Source organism: Cnephaeus nilssonii (genome assembly GCF_951640355.1).
Source record: "Cnephaeus nilssonii genome assembly, chromosome: 14".
NCBI lineage: Eukaryota > Metazoa > Chordata > Mammalia > Chiroptera > Vespertilionidae > Cnephaeus > Cnephaeus nilssonii.
In genome coordinates this window covers 16169359-16188179 of record NC_137085.1, presented here as the reverse complement: position 1 = coordinate 16188179, position 18821 = coordinate 16169359, and the positions used below count along the sequence as shown (strand labels likewise).

The 18821-nt window shown below is 41.2% G+C and overlaps 1 protein-coding gene across 1 annotated transcript; it reads right to left on the bottom strand.

Annotated features, from left to right (window-relative positions):
• Positions 1 to 14221: 14221 nt before the first annotated feature.
• Positions 14222 to 15187, bottom strand: LOC307111309 (olfactory receptor 1J4-like; the record flags this gene model as incomplete). Its single annotated transcript, XM_079791093.1, has 1 exon — positions 14222 to 15187. The coding sequence occupies exon 1, from the start codon at positions 15098 to 15100 to the stop codon at positions 14222 to 14224; it is 879 nt and encodes a 292-aa protein (XP_079647219.1). The 5' UTR covers positions 15101 to 15187.
• Positions 15188 to 18821: the final 3634 nt, after the last annotated feature.

Genomic DNA, 18821 nt, shown 5'->3' with positions numbered 1-18821 from the left:
CAGGACATCTCATCTCATACCGTTATTATTGTAAAAGCCATTAATTTTTAAATACTTTCATATTAATTTTGCACACCTGTGGATATGTGCATCTTCCCTGTATTCCAGCCTGTCTCTAGGAAAACATTGAACCCCAAAGTAGTCAACAAGACCTCATAACAGAGAAGCAAGAGGGAGTACATCAAGTCTGTGCCGGGACCTCTTTTTAGGACTGAGATGCAGCTGTGACAAGAAAGCAAGGTGCCCACTTCTATGAGTTTACAACTTGATGAGCATGGAGGGATACTTTCTACACCAGCCAGAGCCAAACCATAATAATTCACTGTGTCAGGAGTAGAAGGTGAGCCCCTGCAAAGTGGTGTCGGTTGTTTCTACTTGAAAGTAACGTGAGACTCCAGTGCTGAGTGGGCGTGGTTGCAGCATTGTCAGGCTTCCTGTGAACCTGCCTGCTCCCATTAACCCTCAGCTGTAAACTCAGGGACACGCTGGAAATGGGCACATATTGAATGCCATTGAATGCCAGAATATTCCCAAAATCAGAATAGTTCACAAAGTACTTATATATATAAAAGGCTAATATGCTAAGTATCCCTCTATCCATCCAACCATTCGCTTTGATGCACACTGACCACCAGGGGGCAGATGCTCAAGGCAGGAACTGCTGTGATGTGCACTGGCCATTTACAAAGAAATGGCACCATGGACTTGGCGCCAACAAAGCAATACTCAGCTTCACCCAAGTGGGACACAGGCCCTGCCACCACCCCGGAGTGACAGCCCACCAAATCTCAGCCAACACTGCTGAGACCCCATGGCACAAATGTGGCCTACAGCCCAGCCCAGGCCAGACCAGCTCAGAAATGGTGTCTGTGGGCTCTCGGCAATGATATCATGTAGCAACACCCAGCTTCCTCTCCACTGCGATTAGCCCCCTTGGAGTTTCTTCAGCCCAGGAACACGACTTGCTTTATAGCTAGGTGGAAAAATTTGACACTATAACCAAATGTCTATGAAGCGTTTTCACGTGCCTCATCTCATTTGACCCACACAGAAGTCCTGGAGTATGTAGATAGGAGACTTGGTAGAATCCTATTTTCATTAGCTGGAAAACTGGGATTTAGGAAGTTTAGAAATATGACCCAACTGAAAAGAAGTAAGAAATGGTGGAACTTGAAAATGACTTTAGGTTTTCTCACTGTGCAGAATAGAGTCAAGCACTGTGGCAGTTAAATATTTTACCCATTGTTCTCTCTGCGTAATCTACAACGATAATCTGCTTCGTGTTGATATTTACTGCTGTGTTGCTGACAATTGCCTGAAAGAGAAGTTGGGGTGCTTCACTGGGCTGGAGAAAGTTTAGCTAAATCAGAAAGCAGGTCTAATTAAGCAAGTTTATCTATACATATAAAGCTCTCGCTGGCACTAATCGCATGCCTGTGTTTCCATCTGTCATTGTCATTCGTGATTTGGGTTCACATCAATTATAGAGAAAGTGAAAATAGCAATACTAAAATATTATTTTGTAATTAATTTCCTTTCCCTGTGCACAAATTTGTGCACCGGGACTCTAGTCTCATAATAATGCTGAATATTTAGATGAACATTTGGGTACCAGGCTAAGTACTTTTCCTATGTTTCCTAATTAATTCCACACATCAGCTTTACATTCCCAGATTTGAAAACCTCTTCACAACTGCTGGATTTGTATTCTTTGACCTATTTTAGGTTTTTAAGAAATAGAAACATAAATGACACAAATTCTGTAGGCTCACAGCAGTACAGCAGGGACAGAATGGCGCACAAATACACGTGTGTATATTAGTATCTATTGCTAATGTGATATGTAATGTTTATAACTTGATATATATGATTATCATTTTCTATAAATTAAAAATTGCCAACAATTAGCTGCTTCATGGGGTTCAGTCTAATAGGTTTTTGTGATCAGAAACCATGCTCTTCACTGTTACACAGGGAAACTTCCCTTTTCTGGTTTAGGAGCCAAGCACAATATGTTATTTTAGAGCTGTGAGGACCCAGCGTTGTCCAAAATGTTTTTATTCCCTTTACTAGATAATTTTAGTCCTTCATATTTATTTACTTCCCAACTGACAAAAAAATGCTCAAATACATTAAGATATATTTATGCAATAACTATTTACAGAGGGCCTTTGCAAGATTCATAAAACTTGTGTCATTCTTTCCATTTTATAGACATGAAAGTGAAACAAATGTTTTATATAACTTCCCCAAGGTCTCGTCACTATTTAATGGTAATTCTGCCCAATACCTTCACATATCATGATGTCTGAAGTTTATGGTTTATTTGTTTGTTTCCCTAGGATGTTTAGTAAAAAGAAAGAAAGGTTGGAATATTCTGAGCAACTCAGTAACACTCAGGTACATAAAAATGATAGCAGATCCATTTCAAGAAACAGGATGTTGCTTAGAATTTGAATATTTTAGGTAATGGTGCCCCACAAGGAGGACACTTTAGGAAATACTTGAGTCATGAATACAGATCACACACACACACACACACACACACACACACACACACACACACACTGCTGTTTTGGGAATGTAAGGCACCCCTGACCAAATTTCCACCCTAAAGGAAGAATAGCCAATATGTGGTTCACCGCATAAACACTCTTATGCATACATACAAGTCATAATCAATACAAAGTTGGACATACACAACCTACAATAATACATCTGTCACCCCAAAACACACTCACAATGCACATCAACACACCTGCTTCATGATGCACCAGGTGAACACTCAAATCACCACATATACATAACTCAAACACTACACACACTTCACCAAAAACAAACAAGACCACAAACAATTTAAAAATCTACAAGACACACACAACACAACACAACACAACACATATGCACACTCAGCCACACTCATTACAACAAACAGTATACACTCTCCTTTTAATAAGAGTATATTAAGGAGCTTCCCTCCTTCTGACCTTCCCCTTGCTGGGGGAGGGCAGTCAGCATGGGGCAATTAAGTCTATTCAGTCACAGGCACAGTCATTAAACCACCACCAACACCATGCATATGGTCACACACACATGTCACATACACAAAGAGAAAATCAATAACATAACTTCCAGCTCTCATACATGAGAGTGTCACCCACAGGCACAGCTCACATATGCACAACACACTGCTGAGCAGAGGTCTGAGCTCCCTCTGAGCTGACCTTGGTTACTTATGAGGTCGGCATCTTCTTGTCCAGCAGCAGAGACAACAGTCTCACTCCTGGTGCCCAGCTGTGATGCCAGTGTTTATGATCACAGACATGAATCAATCAGGAGTCCCTAATCACATGCTATGAGGCTGATAATGTGGTCCACATATGCTAAAATGAGACTGTTAGTCAGATTCATAGCACATACACACACAACTATCAAACAGCACATATACAAGCATACACAATACATGCACACACACAGGGTCATGGACACAGACTCTCACACATTAACCCCCTGGCACACAGGAGGTTCATTGGAAAGGTCAGATTTCCAGCTCCTCTCACCTGGGCTCGTCATTGGTGAGTTCAGACACTTTCTGCTCCAGATTACTGCCCATCTCCTCAGGTTTTATTGTCCAGACACACAGAAGCAAGATCTGGGACCGTGGCACTTCTACAGACTTTCTTTTTCCTTAACCAGCTCCAGAGAAATGAGTCCACAGATGACACTTAACTGCTAATGAGAGACTGCAACCAAGTCCCCAAGCTGTGGCTAATTTCTGACTGCCCACTGGGGAGTCATGTGTCAAAGAGTAAGAGGGACTGGAGTCCTGGGGGACAGTGTCCCTGATTCCAGTCATGCCCTGGATGCCTTTCTTCTTGGGCATTGCTCCAGCTGGGAAGAAAGATTTTTCAACTTTCTATTTTGAAATGATTTTAAAGATACAGAAAGTTGTAATAATGATATTAAGAATTCCTGGACAATCTTTAGCCAATTCCCCATTGGTGAACATTCTATGTTTACCTTCTGTGTGTGTGTGTGTGTGTGTGTGTGTGTGTGTGTGTGTGTGTATGTATTTATGTATGTATATTTAAAGTTTAGATTTATAGCTGATATACCAGTGCATATTATCAGAAGGCATATGATATTGTTTCCAGTAGTTAGTGTTTTTATCCTTTTTAACAAATTTTCCAAAAAAAATTGTTGAAAGTATTATATATGTCTCCTTTTTCCCCCATTAATCCTTCTAGCCTGCCCCAGTTCCTTCGCCAGACCCTCACCATACTAATATCTGGGTCCATTGGTTATGAATACATGCATACAAGTTCTTTGGTTGATCTCTTCCTACCCACCCACCCATGCCTGCCATCCCTCTGAGATTCGACAGTATGTTCCATGCTTCTATGTCTCTGGATCTATTTTGTTCATCAGCTTATATTGTTCATTAGATTCCACATTTAAGTGAGATCCTGTGATATCTGTCTTTCTCTGACTGGCTTTTTGCCTAATATAATACTCTGCAAGTCCCTTCATGCTGTCTCAAAGGGTAAAAGATCCTTCTTTTTTCTAGGTGCATAGTATTCCATGGTGTAAATGTACCACAGCTTTTTTATCCACTCATCTACAGGTGGGCTGTTTCCAGATGTTAGCTATCATGAATTGCGCTGCTATGAACATAGGGGTGCATATATTCTTTCTGATTGGTGTTTTAGGTTTCCTAGAAGTGGAATTGCGGGGTCAAATGGCAGTTCCATATTTAATTTTTAAGGAAACTCCATACTGTTTTTAATAATGGCTGCACCAATCTGCATTCTCACCAGCACTGTATTAGGGTCCCCTATTCTCCACACCCTTGCCAGCACTTGTCATTTGTTGATTTGTTGACGGTAGCCATTCTGATAAGTATAAGGTGATACCTCATTGTGGTTTGAATTTGCATTTCATCTCTCTGATGATCAGTGACTTTGAGCATTTCTTCATATGTCTCTTGGCTATCTGTGTGTCCTCTTTGGAAAAGTGTCTATTTAGGTCCTTTGCCCATTACTAATTGGATTGTTTGTCTTTCTTTTGTTTAATTGTATGAGTTACTTACATTTTTTGGATATTAATCCTTTATTAGATGTATCATTGGCAAATATGTTCTCCCATACAGTAGGCTCCCTTTTCATGATGTTTATGGTTTCTTTGCTATTTAGAAGTTTTTTTATTTTGATGTAGTCCAATTTATTTGTTTTCTCTTTTGTTTCTCTTGCCCTAGGAGATGTCTCTACAAACATGTTACAAGAGATATCTGAGATTTTGCTGCCTATGATTTCTTCTAGGATTTTTATGGTTTCACAACTTATATTTAAGTATTCTACCATTTTGAGTTCACTCTTGTGTATGGTGTATGTTTGTGGTTCTTTCTTTTTTGTGTTTTATTTTGCATGTATGTCCAATATTCCCAGCACCATTTATGTAAAAGACTGTCTTTACTCCATTGTATGCTCTTGCCTCCTTTTATCACTTCCTCCTTTCCAAGTTAGATTCCTTTTATTTTTTCTTCTTGTGCAATTGCTGTGGCTATTAAAACTCCAGTACTCTGTTGAATAAGAGTGGTGAAAGCAGACATCCCTGTCTTGTTCCTGTCCGTAGGGGATATGGTTTTAGTTTTTGCCTATGGAGAATAATTTTGGCTATAAGTTAGTCATATGTGGATTATATTATGTTGAGGTATTATCTCTCTATTCTCACTTTGCTGAGTTTTCTTTTAATCTTTATTGTTGAAAGTATTACATATATCCCGCTTTTTCCCCAAGGACCCCTTCTAGCCTGCCCCCCCCCCATACCAGGCCTTCACCATGTTGAGTTTTTATTAAAAAATGGGTATTGAAGTTTGTCAGATGCTTTTTGTGCATCTATTGATATGATCAATTGATTTTTGTCTTTCAATTTGTTTATGTGCTGACATTTACTGATTTGCGAATATTATACCAGCCTAGTATCCCTGGAATAAATCCCACTTGGTCATGGTGTATGATCTTGTTAATATGTCGCTAGATCCAATTTGCTAGTATTTTGTTGAGAATTTTAGCATCTATGTTCACCAGTGATATGGGCCTGTAATTTTCTTTTTTTGTTGTTTCTTTATCTGGTTTTGAAATTAGGGTAATGCTGGCCTCATAAATAGTTATCCTTTATCAGTTAACTAAGGTAGTGTGTGCCTGGTTGTCTACTGTAAAGTTGCCATTTTCTTAGTTTCTATTTTAACCTTATAATTAATAGGTATCATTTAGGTACATATATTTATACTATATAACCATAACCTTTTGCTTATTAAAATTTCACCTTCTAAACTTAACATCCATTGGTGATTTTCATATGAGAAAATTATTACAAATGTGGTGGCCAAATAGTGATTCTTCCAATTTTATAATTTCTTATATATTTATTAATTCTATTCTCCTATAAGAAGAAACTTACCCATATTCCACCCTCATTTATTTTTATTTATATATGTATTCATTTCTGTATTTATTTATTTATATCATTATGGACTTGTGTATTATTATTCTCTAAGTTCAAATCCATTACTGTAGTTATTCATTTTGAAGCCTTAGGTGTGTTTATTGCCTGCAAGGATTCTAAATTATCTCAGAGAAGCCAACTGGAAATATATATAAAAGAAACACAAGGAATGAAAACTAGAAACTAAGAAACTAAAGGAAAGTTAGCTCACAAGAGGTGTGTCTGGAGTGGAACAGAAAGAATGGGGAATGGGAACAGTATAGATGTTGACATATCCTACCTAATAAAAGGGTAATATGCAAATTGACCACACCTTCGCTATGCCTAAGCCACGCCCACCAGCCAATCAGGGTGTGTATGCAAATAAACCCAACCAAGATGGCTACAGCCATAGAGAGCAAGGTTTCCCAGGCAATGGAGGAAGCCAAGCTTTCTGCCTGCCCTTGCTAGGCCTAAGCCTCCACTCAAGCTACAAAGTTTCAATTATAGAACATAAACAAATCTTAACAGAAATGGCAGCAGCCACAAAGAGAGAGCAGGCCAGGGTTCCCCCTGGCAACGGAGAAAGCAAAGCTTTCCGCACACCCTGGCCAGGCCCAGGCCTCCACTTAAGGCTACAAAGTTTCAATTATAGAAGGTAAATAAATTCCAGATACCAGGGCCTCCTCTTGGGTCACCAGGGGGCGTGGCTGGCCTGAAAAACACCACAGGCCCTTCACCCAGGCCGTCCCACACCCCAAGGGAACCCCCATCCTGATCCGGGACACCATTCAGGGCAAACCAGCTGGCCCCCACCCCTGCACCAGGCCTCTATCCTATCTAATAAAAGAGTAATATGCAGATTGACCATCACTCCAACACACAATATGGATGCCCCCATGTGGTCAAAGATCCTGCCCCCATGTGGACACAAGATGGCCAACACAAGATGGCCAGCAGGGGAGGGCAGTTGGGAGGGACCAGGCCTGCAAGAGAGGGCAGTTGAGAGGGACCCAGGCCTGCAAGGGAGGGAAGTTGGAGGCGATCAACCCTGCAGGGGAGGGCAGTTAGGGGTGACCAGGCCAGCAGAGGAGGGAAGTTGGGGGCAAACAGGCTGTCAGGGGAGCAGTTAGGCATCAATCAGGTTGGCAGCGGAGTGGTTAGGGGGTGATCAGGCTGGCAGGCAGAAGCGGTTAGGGGCAATCAGGAAGGCAGGCAGTCGAGCAGTTGGGAGCCAGCAGTCCTGGATTGTGAGAGGGATGTCTGACTGCAGTCGGACATCCCTCGAGGGGTCCCAGATTGGAGAGGGTACAGGCTTGGCTGAGGGACACCCCCCCTCTCCGTGCATGAATTTCATGCAACGGGCCTCTAGTAAACTATAAGTTGCAATCTGTTTATACATTTTAAAACCCATTAGTTCTAATATGTCTAATTCTAGTTTGGCACCATAAAGTTCTTTGTAGCATCTCCTTTCCATGTACAGAGCTCCTTTCCCCCAGAGTGAGAGGGACTCCTTTTTCCTCAGTGTTTACTTATTTGCTGAGTCTTTGGATACATGGTGAGTTGTTTCAGAATCTTGAACTCATACCACTGTCAGTGACACTAAATACAGCTTAAAGCTTTATTTCAGGTGTTGTTGGTTTTTACTTGTGAGAGTATGTAGATAAAATTTGGGTTCAAAAATTAATTTAGTTACTTATTTCATTTCCCCCTTTAGTCTAATTATGGTATTCATTTGAAATATAGTTAGGTTCATTTGTTTTGTTTTATTCTTTGTTTCTGTTTTATTTTAATCTTTGTTTTTGTTTTGTTTTGTTAAAACACATAAACTGAGGAACAAAATCAGACCCGGAGACAGGGAAGCATCGATCAGACTGTCAAACCTCAGAGGGAAGGTAGGGGAGGGTGGGGGAAAGGGGGAGAGATCAACCATGTATGCATATAAGCCTAACCAGTGGTCATGGAAACAGGGAGGTGGGGGCATACGTGGGGAGGGGTGTGGGATGGGAATGTGGGGATGAGGACACATATGTGATACCTTAATCAATAAAGAAATTTAAAAAATTTTTAAAAACTTATCTGAAGATATTTTCCGTGGACTTTTAGAGAAATATAGTTAAGTTCATTTGTTTTGTTTTATTCTTTGTTTTGTGTGTGTGTGATTTATTAAGGTATTACATATGTGTCCTTATCCCCTCATTGCCCCCCATTCATGCCCCCTAATTTCTGTGTGAATTTGTTATGCTTATATGCATGCATACAAGTCCTTTGGTTGATCTCTCCCCCTTACCCCCACCCTCCCCTACCTTCCCTCTGAAGTTTCAGCATTTGATCAATGATTTTGTTTTGTTAATCTTCACCCAAAGATATGTTTCCATTTATTTTTAGAGAGAGTGGAAGGGAGAGAGAGAGACAGAGAAAAACATCAATATGAGAGTGACTCATCAATTGGTTGCCTCCTGCATGTGCCCCAACCAGGGATAGGGATCAAGCCTGCAACTGAGGTATGTGCCCTTGACTGGAATTGAACCTGGGATCCTTCAGTCTGCAGGCTGGCACTCTCCCCACTAAGCCAAACTGGCTACGGCTGTTTTGTTTTATTCTATTTTGCTTTATTTACTCCTTCTTCTGTTTATTTTTCAATGGCAAAAGACAGCATAGTCAAAAGTATACAAATAATTGTACTCATCTTCCCATCTCTTCTGCCTCACCTCCTGTAGGTAAAATACTCATTAGTTTTTGTTTTATTGAATTTATTGGGGTGACATTGGTTAGTAAAACCATACAGGTTGCAAATGTACAATTCAGTAAAACATCATCTGCATACTGCATGGTGAGTTCACCACCCAAAGTCATGTCTCATTTCATCCCCATTTATTCCCCTTTGTTCACTTCCACCTTATATATATATGACACATAGACACAGACAAACAACAATATAGGATAGAGGGAAAGGGGTGACAGAAGGTGGAAGTGAACAAAGGGGAATAAATGGGGATGAAATGAGACATGACTTTGGGTGGTGAACTCACCATGCAGTATGCAGTATATATATGTGATATATATATATATATATATATATATATATATATATATATATATATATATTTATATATATGACACATAGACACAGACAAACAACAATATATATACGTAAATATATGTAATATATATTATATTATATTTGTAAATATATATATTTGATTTATCCCTTCACCTGTTCATCCAGCCCCAGTACCCTCTGATAGCTGTCAGTCTATTCTGTGTATCTATGCTTCTGTTCCTATTTTTTGAAAAATATTATTTGTCCATTAGATTTCACATATAAGTGCGATCATATTGTGTTTGCCTTTCTCTGACAGGCTCATTTCACTTAGCATAATAATTTTCAAATCCATCCATGCTGTTCCAAAAGATAAGATTTCCTTCCTTTTTACAGCCGAGTAGTATTCCATTGTATAAATGTACCACAGTTTTTTTATTCACTTATCTATTGATGGGCACTTGGGCTGTTTCCAGATCTTAACGACTGTTTTATTCCTCCTTTGTTTCTTTTTACTCAAATAGGCAGACATATATGTGTTCTATCTCCCCTTTATTTTTACTTAAAATTGGAATCTTGTAAATGCTCTTTTACACATTACTATTTTCCCATTTATCCTGATACTAGAGGCCCGTTGCACAAAATTCATGCACGGAGAGGGGGGGTGTCCCTCAGCCAAGCCTGTACCCTCTCCAATCTGGGACCCCTCGAGGGATGTCCGACTGCCCGTTTAGATCGGGCCTAAACGGGCAGTCGGACATCCCTCTCACAATCCAGGACTGCTGGCTCCCAACTGCTCGCCTGCCTGCCTTCCTGATTGCCCCTAACCGCTTCTGCCTGCCAGCCTGATCACTCCCTAACCACTCCGCTGCCAACCTGATTGATGCCTAACTGCTCCCCTGACAGCCTGTTTGCCCCCAACTTCCCTCCTCTGCCGGCCTGGTCACCCCTAACTGCCCTCCCCTGCAGGGTTGATTGCCTCCAACTTCCCTCCCTTGCAGGCCTGGGTCCCTCTCAACTGCCCTCCCTTGCAGGCCTGGTCCCTCCCAACTGCCCTCCCCTGCTGGCCATCTTGTGTTGGCCATCTTGTGTCCACATGGGGGCAGGATCTTTGACCACATGGGGGCATCCATATTGTGTGTTGGAGTGGTGGTCAATCTGCATATTACTCTTTTATTAGATAGGATAGAGGCCTGGTGCAGGGGTGGGGGCCAGCTGGTTTGCCCTGAAGGGTGTCCTGGATCAGGATGGGGGTTCCCTTGGGACGTGGGGCGGCCTGGGTGAAGGGCCTGTGGTGTTTTTCAGGCCAGCCACACCCCCTGGTGACCCAAGAGGAGGCCCTGGTATCTGGAATTTATTTTTCTTCTACAATTGAAACTTTGTAGTTTGGAACGGAGCCAAGCCTCCTGCTCACTCCGTGGCCAGCAAGTCATTTCTGTTGGGGTTAATTCACCTTCTATAATTGAAACTTTGTAGCCTTAAGTGGAGGCCTGGGCCTGGCCAGGTTGTGCGGAAAGCTTTGCTTTCTCCATTGCCAGGGGCAACCCTGGTCTGCTCTCTCCAGCTCCATGGCTGCTGCCATTTCTGTTAAGATTTGTTTATGTTCTATAATTGAAACTTTGTAGCTTGAGTGGAGGCTTAGGCCTAGCAAGGGCAGGCGGAAAGCTTGGCTTCCTCCGTTGCCTGGGAAACCTTGCTCTCTGTGGCTGTAGCCATCTTGGTTGGGATTATTTGCATACTCACCCTGATTGGCTGTGGGCGTGGCTGGTGGGCGTGGCTTAGGCGTAAAAAGGTGCAGTTAATTTGCATATTACCTTTTTATTAGGTAGGATTTCTTCATAATGATTCATAGATATCTTTTTTTCACATTAAATACATTTTTAATAACATGCAACAAAATTGCCTTTTTTGGTATACAATTTTAACATAGGTACAGATTCATGTTACCATCACCATAATCAGAATATAGAACAGTTCCCTCCCACCTTACTCCTGGTAAACTCTGTTGCTATAGTTTTCCCTTTTCTGAAATGTCACACAAATGTCATAGAAATACAATCATACAGTATGTAACCTTTTGGGATTGGTTTCCTTCACTCAACATAATGTCTTTGATATCCATTTGTGTTGTTGTATGTTATCAATATTTTGTTCCTCTTTAATTGCTGAGAACTATTCCATCATATGGACATCGTATAGTTGTCCCACAGTTTGTCCACTCATCCATTGGAAGAAAATGGGTTAACCGTTTTTGGAGATTATGAATACATCTGATATGCACATTTGTGTACAGGTTTTTGAACATACATTTTCATTTCTCTAGGATACACACCTATGAGTAGGATTGTAGGGTTATATGGTATGTGTATGTTTAAAATAAATTGCAGCACTGTGTTATAGGGTAGCTGTACCATTTTATATTCCCAGCAGCAAAGATTAAAGTGCCTGTTGCTTTGCTTCCTTGTCAGCACTTAGTATTGCCAAGTTTTTTGTTTCCCCATCTTCAGTGGTATCTCCTTGTGGTTTTAATTTGCATTTATTTGATGACTAAAAATGTTAATCATATTCCTTGTGTTTGTTTGCCATCTTTATATCCTCCTTGGTGAAGTGTGTGTTCATGTCTTTTTTTTTTAATTTCTTTATTGATTAAGGTATTACATATGTGTCCTTATTCCCCCATTACCCCCCACCTCCCATTCATGCTCCCACCCCCCTGTTGTCTGTGTCCATTGATTAGGCTTATATGCATGCATATAAGTCCTTTGGTTGATCTCTCCCTCTTACCCCCACTGTCCCCTACCTTCCCTGAGGTTTGACGTTCTGATTGATGTTTCTCTGTCTCTGGATAGATATCTTTGTGCTAATTTTTTTCACAATTGCCAAACACTCAATTATTTTGATGTTCAATAGAGTTTTTATAGGTGTCCTAGAATGAGATACAGGTGATGAGTTTTCTAAGTGCCATTGAACTGTACATCTACAAAGGCTAACATAATAAATTTCATATTTTGCATTTAAATTATACTTAAAAATTAAAGAGAAACTAAAAATAATCTCTATATACAATACATAAAAGAATTATAAAATAATAATATATGAACAAGATGTAAATAGACAGGGAATGATATGACAAAAATGAATTTAATTAATCAAAAAGGAAGAAGACAAGAGAGAATAAATGTGAAACAGATGTATCAAATAAAAAAAGTAGAGAAAGTTAAATATCCCATGATCTCACTCATTTGTGGATTATAATGAACAACATAAACTGATGAACGAAAACAGATCCAGAGACAGAAAAGCATCAATCAGATGCTCAAACCTCAGAGGGAAGGTAGGGGAAGGTAGGTATAAGGGGGAGAAATCAACCAAAGGAATTGTATGCATGCATGTAAACATAACCAATGGATGCAGACAACAGGGGGTGAGGGTGAGGGCATGATGGGGGGTGGGGTGAATGGGGGGATAAGGACACATATTTACTACCTTAATCAATAAAGAAGAAATAACATAGTAATATGGGTCATAGCCTATTTGGCTCAGTGGATAGAGCGTCAGCCTGTGGACTGAAGGATCCCAGGTTCAATTCCAGTCAAGGGCACATGCTTGGGTTGCGGTTCAATCCCCAGTAGGGCGCGTGCAGGAAGCAGCTGGTCAATGATTCTCTCTCATCATTGATGTTTCTATCTCTCTCTCTCTCTTTCCCTTCCTCTCTGAAATCAATAAAAATATATTCAAAAATAAAGTACAGAGCTTTTAAAAAAACAATAAAAATCATAGTAATATGGAAATATAAATACAAAGAGAAAATATAAATGCAAATACATTATTATTACATTAGATGTTAATAGATATAATTCTCCAGAAACATAAAAATGGTTACTCCACATGAAAAGAACAAAACCTAACATTACACTGTTAACAATGGACGCCTCATAGATATAAGGACAAAGAAAAGTTTGAAGTGATAGAAGAGAAATAACATGTAAACACCAACAGCGAGAAAGCTGCATCATTACCATCTATACTACACTAGTATCTATAGCTCTATCTGCATCTGTACATATAGCTAGAATGTATCAGAAGTAGATGAGGTCTGAAGGTAGGACTCAGTACTAGAAATATCTTCTAATTATAAACGCAATTATGTGCTGTTAAATACATATTTTATAAGTCTCTCTTTTTACAAAGCTTTTTTTTTTTTTTGGTAGTACCTGGGAATTTCCAAAGTGTAATTTTTCTTATTATGGCTGATTGCAATCTACCAACATGATGACATTGAATGTGAGCTGCGAAGAAATGTGCATAACCAGCTTGAATCCAACAAAAGCCAACATTAAAAAATCAGGGAGAAAAAATAAACGGGAAGTTCACCAGAAGCAGACTATGATGCTAAATCAGGGCATCCTCATTAACACAGTATAATCAATACATAAACAAAAACTGACATGACTCAAAGGAGAAAAACAAAAATCCACAATTATAATTGTGCAAAATGTTTTGCATGAGATTTTGCATACATCTTGTAAGAGATGATAAACAAGCAAAAAATATCAATTAGTAATAAAGAATTATTGACAATCCAAGTAGCAAATGTGACCTAGTTAACATATTAACAGCACATGTACATGATGACAGAATGCATATTCTATAAAAAGTATGTGGAGATTTGACGATAGAATAATTTTAGGAGATTTATCTCCCTGTGCTCCTGACTGCAACAGGAGGATTTAATGATTGCTGCTTAAAGAATTTAACCCTATTGACACACATCTCTAAGGCCTGTTTTATATCTCTGTTCCTCAGGCTGTAGATGAAGGGGTTCAGCATGGGGGTAACTACCGTATATATGACTGAAGCAATTATGTCTTTGGAATCCCATGATGAAGAGAAAAAGTAAACACCTGCAGCTGTCCCGTAGTATAAAAACACCACAGAGAGATGGGAGCCACAGGTAGAAAATGCTTTATAGAGTCTCTTAGTAGAGGGCACCCTCAGGATGATGGTCCCTATACGGATATATGAGCCCAAAATTACACCAAAAGGCAGGAAGAAAAGAATTCCACCCGCAGTGAATATGACCAGCTCATTGAGAGAGGTGTCTGAACAGCTCAGCTTCAGGAGTGCAGCAAGGTCACAAAAGAAGTGGGTGATGGTATTGTCAGCACAGAAAGACAGTCGGACCAAGAGGAGGGTTTGCAACAGGGACTGGCCACAGGAGAGAATCCAGGAGCCAGCCACCAGCAGCACACACAGCCCCTCCCTCATGATGGTGGTATAGTGCAGAGGGTGACAAATGGCTACATACCTGTCATATGCCATCACAGCCAAAAGAAAACTGTCAAGACTAACAAAAAGCATGAAGAAATACAACTGAATCATGCATTCCACATAGGAGATGGATTGTACCTGAGTCTGCATGTTCGTTAGCATTTTGGGGACAATGACAGAGGAAAGAGAAATGTCAGAGAAGGCCAAGTAGCTGAGGAAGAAGTACATGGGCGTGTGCAGGCGAGAGTCCAGCCTGATGAGCAGGATGATGAGCAGGTTGCCCAGGACCGTGGTCAGGTGCATGCCCAGGAACAGGGTGAAGAACAGGCCCTGCTGCCCTGGTGGGATGGGGATCCCCAGGAGCAGGAACTGGGACACGCTGCTCTGGTTCTCAGGCTCATGCTGCTCTTCTGTCTGCTGGGGATGAAGAAGGGTTGGGAGTCTCAGGAACCTAGAAAGGAAGACCAGGACATCTCATCTCATACTGTCATTATTGAAAAAAACATTAATTTTTAAATACTTTCATATTAATTTTGCACACCTGTGGATGTGTGCATCTTCCCTGTATTCCAGCCTGGCTCTAGGAAAACATTGAACCCCAAAGTAGTCAACAAGACCTCACACAGAGAAGCAAGAGGGAGTACATCAAGTCTGTGCCGGGACCTCTTCTAAGGACTGAGATGCAGCTGTGACAAGAAAGCAAGGTGCCCACTTCTATGAGTTTATATCTTGATGAGCATGGAGGGATAATTTCTACACCAGCCCAGGGCCAAACCATAATAATTCACTGTGGCAGCAATAGAACGTGAGCCCCTGCAAACCGGTGTCAGTTGTTTCTGCCTGAAAGTAATGTGAGACTCCAGTGCTGAGTGGGCGTTGTTGGAGCATTGTCAGACTTCCTGTGAACCTGCCTGCTCCCATTGACCCTCAGCTGTAAACTCAGGGACACTCTGGAAATGGGTGGCCACTGAAATCTACTGGATGCCAGAATATCTCCAAAACCACAATAGTCCACAAAGTATCTTTCATTAGTGAACATTTAGTTGAACATTTGGGTGTCAGACTAAGGACTTTATCTACGTTTCCTAATTAAATCCACATGTCTACCTTACATTGTCAGATTTTAAAACTTCTTCACAGCTGCACTAAGAATTTGTGTTCTCTCTCTACTATTTTAGCTTTTAAGAAATAGAAACATAAATAGCCAAATTCTGTAGGCACACAGCAGTACATCAGGGACAGAATGTCACACACAGGTGTATGTGTATATCTGTACCTATGATATATGTAATATGTAATGTATACAACTTGATATACATGTATTACCATTTTCTGTACATTAAAAATTATTAAATGTTACTTCATGGGGTTCATTATAATATATCTGTATGATCAGCACTCATGCTCTTAACCATTACACAAGGAAACTTCTCTTGCTTAAGGGAGCCAAGCACAATGTATTATTTTAGAGCTTTAAGGTGTAAAAGTTGTCCAAAATTTTCTTGATCCCCTTACTAGATAATTTCATTCCTTCATATTTATATACTTCCCAACAAACAAAAATTCTCCAATACATTAACCTCTATTTATACAATAACTGTTTGCTGAGGGCCTCTGTAACAGTCACAAGGCAAGTGAAGTTCTTTCCATTGTATAGATGTGGACACAGGCCAAGGTTTTAAGTAACTTTCCCAAGATCTCACTGCTTTTTGATGGTGATTATGCCCAATAACTTCACACAGCATGATACCTGGATGTTATGTTATGTTTTATTTTGGGGTGTTTTTTAGGGGATTTTTTTGTTTTGCCTGAGATGTTTAATATAAGTAAAGAAAAGGCTGCAAAATTCTGAGCAACTCAGTCACACACAGGTACATGGAAAGGATAGCAGAGTCATTGAAAGAAACAGGGAGTTGCTTGGAGTGTGGTTTTCTCAGCTAACGGTGCCCCCAAAGAAGGACATGTGAGGAAATACTTGAGTTCATGAAAGCAGATCATACACACACACATACACACACACACACACACAGGTAATTTAAGAATTTCAGTCACCTGTGATCAAGTTCCCATTCTAAAAGGAAAATAGCCAATATGTGGTCCAGCTCATAAATCCTCATATACATACATACAAGACATAAGTAGCACATAAAATGAAACATACACAACACTCAATGATGCACCACTCACACAGAGAGAAAACCAAACAACACACCTTCCTGCTCTCACACACAAGTGTGTCACTCACAGACACAGCTGCATGTGAGCCCTCTCTGACCTGACCTTGGTTCCTTTGAGGTCAGGCATCTTCTTATCCAGCAAAAGGAACAACAATCTCACTCCAGTGTTTACCATCACAGGCATTAATCAGGAATTCCTAACCACATGCCAGAAGACTCATAACTTGGTCTATATGCACTAAAACAAGACTGTGAGTCAGATACATAGTGCGCGCGTGCGCGCACACACACACACAAATACACAACTATTAAATAGCACATACACAAACAAACAGAATACATGCACACACACACACAGTCATGGACACGGAGTCTCACACATGAACCCAATAGCACACAGGCAGATCCATCTCCAAGTGCAGATTTCCAGCTCCTCTCACCTGGGCTCGTCATTGGTGAGTTCAGACACCTTCTGCTCCAGTCTGTTGTCCATCTCCTCAGGTTTTCTTCAGGAGACCTGATATCCAGACACACAGAAGCAATATCTGGTGCCCTGGCACTTCTACAGACTTTCCTTTTCCTTAACCAGCTCCAGAGAAATGAGTCCACAGATGACACTTAACTGCTAATGAGAGACTGCAACCAAGTCCCCAAGCTTGAGGGTAATTTCTGACTGCCCTTTGGGAGCTGTGTGTCCAAGAGCCAGGGGGACTGGAGTCTTAGAGGACAGTGTCCCTGATTCTAGTGATGCCCTGGATGCTTTTCTTCTTGGTCATTGCTCCAACTGGGACAAATGAATTTTTAAAAGAGATTGTACTAATGGTTTTTTTAGAAAGGTGTTGGCAGATTTGAGGGAAACTCTTAAGAAATTATGAAGGCTAGCAATAGTGGAGAACAGGTGCAAGGGGAGGGAGTGGTCATCAGAACCTGGTGAGACTTGAAGGTGTAAGAGAGGAGCCCTAAACAGGAACTATGGACAGCTACTGTCACTCCATGGTCCAGTGGGGGGACAAGAGATTAAATACCCCAACCTCTCTCTCCTGCCTTTCAATCTCTAGTCCAAAGGGCCAGAGAGCCCACTTAATGCAGCCCTTGAAGGTCACACTCCAGACACAAAACAGGTGGAGAAGGCTGGAGAAGGTATCTAGAGGGGCCATTGGAGAATATCTAGCATACATCGGTATAGATAATACTTTATAGTTACTCACTCATATTTGTGGATGGAAAATATGCTAATAATTATAATAATAAAACTAGAGGCCCGGTGCACGAAATTCGTGCATGGAGGGGGGGTGTCCCTCAGCCCAGCCTGCACCCTCTCCAATTTGGGACCCCTCAAGGGATGTCCGACTGCCCGTTTAGGCCCGATCCCTAAACAGGCAATCGGACATCCCTCTCACAATCCAGGACTGCTGGCTCCCAACTGCTCGCCTGCCTGCCTTCCTGATTGCCCCTAACCACTTCTGCCTGCCAGTCTGATCACCCCCTAACCACTCCACTGCCAGCCTGATTATGCCTAACTGCTCCCCTGACAGCCTGTTTGCCCCCAACTTCCCTCCTGTGCCGGCCTGGTCACCCCTAACTGCCCTCCCCTGCAGAGTTGATCGCCTCCAACTGCCCTCCCTTGCAGGCCTGGTCCCTCTCAACTGCCCTCCCTTGCAGGCCTGGTCCTTCCCAACTGCCCTCCCCTGCTGGCCATCTTCTGGTGGCCATCTTGTGTCCACATGGGGGCAGGATCTTTGACCACATGGGGGCATTCATATTGTGTGTTGGAGTGATGGTCAATCTGCATATTACTCTTTTATTAGATAGGATAGAGGCCTGGTGCAGGGGTGGGGGCCAGCTGG